At 39.5% G+C, this 5,404-nt stretch overlaps 1 protein-coding gene across 1 annotated transcript; it reads left to right on the top strand.

Annotated features, from left to right (window-relative positions):
• Positions 1 to 229: 229 nt before the first annotated feature.
• On the top strand, positions 230 to 1,228 carry LOC143389591 (mas-related G-protein coupled receptor member X1-like). Its single transcript, XM_076842551.2, has one exon. The coding sequence runs from the start codon at positions 230 to 232 to the stop codon at positions 1,226 to 1,228; it is 999 nt and encodes a 332-aa protein (XP_076698666.2).
• The last annotated feature ends 4,176 nt before the right edge of the window (positions 1,229 to 5,404 follow it).

Genomic DNA, 5,404 nt, shown 5'->3' with positions numbered 1-5,404 from the left:
CACATCCTCACCAACATTTTTAATTTCTTGTGTTCTTGATAATCGCCATTCTGACTAGAGTGAGATGACATCTTAGAGTAGTTTTGATTTACATTTCTCTAATTACTAGAGCAGTTGAGCAGTTTTTTTTTTTCATATTTTTGTTGATCGATTGCTTATCTTCTGAGAAGTGTCTGTTAGTTCCTTAGCCCTTGAGTCTTGTTTTTTTCCCAGGGGCACCAATGCAGAGATGGAGAGCCTGGATCCAAGCATCACAGCTTGGAGTACAGAAGCCACACCAACCAATGGAAGTTACCAGCACCTTCCTCCAACTTGTGACAGGAATAACCTTCTTCCAAAAGTGCTGGCCCTCCTCATTGCCCTGGTTGGACTGACAGGAAACGCCTCTGTGCTCTGGCTCCTGGGCTTCCGCATGCGCAGAAATGCCTTCTCAGTCTATATCCTAAACCTGGCTGCCTCTGACTTCTTCTTTCTCTGTTTCCATATCACTGCTTTCCTGGTGGACATCGTCAAAATGTTCTTTCACTTCTCTGTCCCTACATATGACATCGTACGAACTGGGGGAGTCATTTCCTACATCGCAGGCCTGAGCATTCTTAGTACTATTAGCACTGAGCGCTGCCTGTCGGCCCTGTGGCCCATCTGGTATCGCTGTCGCCGCCCTAGACACATGTCAGCTGTCATGTGTGCCCTGCTCTGGGCCCTGTCCATGTTTTGGGGCGTCCTGGACATGGTCTATTGTTCTACCTTGATTATCAATAGTGGAGTTCATTGGTGTGTAAAAGTTGATTTAATCATAACTGCATGGCTGATTGTTTTATTTGTGACTTTCTCAGGGTCCAGCCTGGCCCTGCTGTGGAGAATCCTTTGTGGTTCTAGGCATAAGACACTGACCAAGCTGTATGTGACCATCCTGCTCACATTGCTGGTCTTTATCCTCTGTGAACTGCCCTTTGGCATCTATTTATTTCTGTCAGACTGGATTTCCGTCGATTTTGATGCATACACTTGTCTTTATCTAGTTTCAAATGTCTTTTCTTGTGTTAACAGCTGCACCAACCCCATCATTTATTTCTTTGTTGGCTCCTTTAGGCAGCGGCTGCAGCGTCAGAACCTCAAGCTAGTGCTTGAGCGGGCTCTGCAGGACACTCCTGAGGAGGATGAATGTGGAGACAGCCTTCCTCAGGGATCCCTGGAGATGTCAGGCAGCAGAGTGGAGCAGGGATGAAGAACCTGTGCTCTGGTCCATTTGATGTATTTGGGGGAGTCAACACACTTGACAGCTGTCTACTTTAATTCCAGCCTGTGCTTCTGAAATTACTCATGGTCTTCAAATGTATTTATTTTAAACTGGATTGTCTTGCTTTTCTTAGAGAAACCAGGATGAAATAAGAACATTTCCATTCTTACTGATATTTTCAATAAATTTCTTATCCTATCTTCCTCTGAATCTTTTCTTTGTATTTTTTCATTTCAATGGAAAGAATTGTTGTCCAAAATGCTAAACCTCTTATTTATGATTGTTTTCTACCAAAAGTTATTTAAAAAATTAATGATTCCTTATTTCTCTCTCAGACTATGTTCTGAGAATCATGTTGCAATTTCTCTCTCAGGCTATGTTCTGAGAATCATGTTGCAATTGTTGTACAAAGAAAGTTTGGTTCTGATGGAGTTTTACTACTTTTAAATGTTATTGAATTCTTTGGGTTTGGGAAAATAATGTCCTTACTGCCCTACATAAAAAAAAAAAAACAGCTCACAAAAAAAAATGGTAGAATTTGCCCATGGCATGGTGACCAGTTGGCCATGGGGGGTTTTTTAGTGGTTTAAATAAGAGCCTTCCATCCTGAGAACTGGCAAGCAGTGATTTACCTCTTGCCCTGACCTGTATTCCAAAAGTTGAAATCTTGGTATTATGATTTAGATATGAGGTGTCCTCAAAAAGCTCATGTGTAAGACAATGCAAGAAGATTTAGAAAAAAAATGGGTTATAAGAGTAACTGAAGTCAGGTAACTGTGGCTAGAGGAGGTGGATCATTGGAGTATGATTTGAGAATACATATTTTTCCTTGGTGAGAGGGGAACTCTTCGCTTCTGGCACCATGTTCCCAGTGGCTTTCCTCTGCCACACACGGTTCTGTTGATGTCCTGTCTCACGTCAGGCCCCAAGGAATGGAGTCTGTTGTCTATGGATTAAAACCTCTGTGACTGTGAGCCCCCAAATAAACTTTTCCTCCCTAAAATTGTTCTTGTCAGATCTTTTGGTCACAGAAGTGACTAAAACACTTGGGACATTGTGATTCAGAACCTTTAAGCGCTAGATTGGAAAGAGCACTGGACATGGGGTTGGGACACATGGATTCTCAAGCTGACCCCATGACTAAAGTGGGTCACAAGATTCAAATCTGAATCTTAAAACGTTCATCATCTGGAATCTGTTTTCAGAATTAGACAGTGGGCTTTGACTTCACCATGGCATGGACTAGAGGAAACTACCATTGTGAGTCCAGCAGCCTCTGTAGTTCATCTTTCTACTCTATAAATAAAATCATAGTACTCTTTCCTCCCATGTGGCAGCTATCTGGTCTTGGGTACCAATATTATCAATACATCAATGTCAGGGGTAAAAATAGATGTAATTTCATCCCTGTTCTGCAAAAGATTTGTACAGAGTTTAGAAGAAGAGATCTCCTTAGACATGCCTGTCATATTGATGCTAACTGGTCAAAATCCTCTCGGCATGCAAATTCTGAGAGAGGGATCAGAGTACAAAAAGATCTTACAAGTCAGTGTGTATGTGGTGGCCAATAGACAGGGAAGCCTTCTTGAACTACTTGGAATTGGAACCAATGGTTCTACAATTACTAAGAGTGTGCCTCTGCCACTTCTACAAGCCACATCAATTTTTTTTTTAAGTTGGCAAGGAAAGAAAATGTGGACCAAACAAATGGAAATGGAAGAAGAGATCATTTGGAGTGATGTTGTAAATAAAAGCATAGAAATGTAAATGAGTTTCCAAGTGTTTAGTTTTGATTGCAAAATCCCTTTAAAGAAAAATCTTAAGGCTAGAATGCTGTAAGAAATAAGCAATGACTGTATAGCCTTGAAGTGATAGGAGTCAGCATAAGTTTTGTAAAATTAGTTGGAATCAACTCTACAATACTGGCAAGTGCATACAGGAGCATTCAAGTCACCACGGCAGAACAAGCAAAAAGCATTGTTCTGCTCTCTATACCATCTCCTCGGGAACATGTCCAATACAGTGGTTTAGAAACAAAGATACAGAGGGATGTAACAAGAAGAAGAATAAGTAGCAGAGAAAGAGAAACAGTAGAACACACACACTTCTCTTGTGGTCTTTTTGCCTTTAAAAGGCCCAACTGGAGCAGGGAAGATAGTTCATCTATAAATAGTTCAACATTTTATTACTCACATAAAAAATAAACCCCAAACATCTTGATAGCCTTGATATGGATGGTGTTTAAAAGTTGCTAACCAGTTATCAGAAAACTCATATTCAGAGTCTGCATGTCACTTATACCTCTTTTGAAGTGCAATATCTTGATATTTAGAATAAACTTCTGTTTTAACATGATGTGATAGAATAATGCATATCAGCCTCTAAAATTCTTAATTGTACATTGAGAAGAGATGCAGAATGTATGCTTTAGGTGTATCTGTAGAATTCTATTTATTCATTTCTAAAGAGTAATCGGAAGAAATATGACAAAATTTTAATGAATGCTTCATTTGGAGAGTGTGTATGAGAATGCTTATTATATACTTATTGCATCCATAGGCAATGTCATCTTTGTAGAAACATATAGAGTTGACTTAAATAGTCTTAGATGGTAACAGAACAGCCTATTAAGCAAACAACACAAAATTATATCAAGCACAAGAGAAATGAAGCCATCAAGAGAGCTGATTAAGATTTATACAATGAAAACTACAGAACTCTAAAGAGAGAGATAGAAGAAGATCTTAGAAGATGGAAAAATGTACCCTGTTCATGGATAGGCAGAACTAACATCATCAAAATGGCAATATTACCCAAAGTTCTCTACAGGTTTAATGAGATGCCAATCAAAATCCCAATGGCATTTCTTGTAGAAACAGATAAAGCAATCATGAAATTCATATGGAAAAACAAAAGACCCAGAATAGCAAAAGCAATTCTAAGCAGGAAATGTGAATCTGGAGGTATAGCGATACCAGAGTTCAAACTGTACTACAAAGCAATAGTAACAAAAACAGCGTGGTACTGGTACCAAAACAGGCGGGTGGACCAATGGTACAGACTAGAGGACACAGAAACCAATCCACAAAAGTACAACTTTCTTATATTTGATAAAGAGGCTAAAAGCATGCAATGGAGGAAGGATAGCATCTTCAACAAATGGTGCTGGGAAAATTGGAAATCCATTTGCAACAAAATGAAACTGAATCCCTTTCTCTCGCCATGCACAAAAGTTAACTCAAAATGGATCATGGAGCTAGATATAAAATCAGAGACACTGCATCTGATAGAAGAAAAAGTTGGCTACGATCTACATACTGTGGGGTCGGGCTCCAAATTCCTTAATAGGACGCCCATAGCCCAAGAGTTAATAACAAGAATCAACAAATGGGACTTAATCAAACTAAAAAGTTTTTTCTCAGCAAGAGAAACAATAAGAGAGGTAAATAGAAAGCCTACATCCTGGGAACAAATTTTTACGCCTCACACTTCAGATAGAGCCCTAATATCCAGAATATACAAAGAACTCAAAACATTAAACAATAAGATAACAAATAACCCAATCAACAAATGGGCCAAGGACCTGAACAGACACTTCACAGAGGAGAACATACAATCAATCAATAAGTACATGAAAAAATGCTCACCATCTCTAGCAGTCAAAGAAATGCAAATCAAAACCACCCTAAGATACCATCTCACTCCAGTAAGATTGGCAGCCATTAGGAAGTCAAACAACAATAAATGTTGGCGAGGATGTGGGGAAAAGGGTACAATTGTACACTGCTGGTGGGACTGCAAATTGGTGAGGCCAATTTTGAAAGCAGTATGGAGATTCCTGGGAAAGCTGGGAATGGATCCACCATTTGACCCAGCTATCGCCCTTCTCAGACTATTCCCTGAGGATCTTAAAAGAGCGTACTATAGGGATACTGCCACACAATGGAGTATTACGCAGCACTAAAAAATGACAAAATCATAGAATTTGCAGCGAAATGGATGGCATTAGAACAGATTATGCTAAGCGAAGCTAGCCAATCCTTAAAAAACAAATGCCAAATGTCTTCTTTGATATAAAGAGAGCAACTAAGAACAGAACAGGGAGGAAGAGCATGAGGAAAAGATTAACATTAAACAAAGACGAGTGGGGGGAGAGAAAGGGAG

This window comes from Callospermophilus lateralis, chromosome 2 (genome assembly GCF_048772815.1).
Source record: "Callospermophilus lateralis isolate mCalLat2 chromosome 2, mCalLat2.hap1, whole genome shotgun sequence".
NCBI classification, from domain to species: domain Eukaryota; kingdom Metazoa; phylum Chordata; class Mammalia; order Rodentia; family Sciuridae; genus Callospermophilus; species Callospermophilus lateralis.
Note: the sequence above shows the minus strand (reverse complement) of the source record. Positions and strands in the feature narration are given on the sequence as shown.

Bases quoted from the DNA above. Each gene is read 5' to 3' on its own strand.
- LOC143389591 (XM_076842551.2), top strand. From the start codon at position 230: ATGGAGAGCCTGGATCCAAGCATCACAGCTTGGAGTACAGAAGCCACA.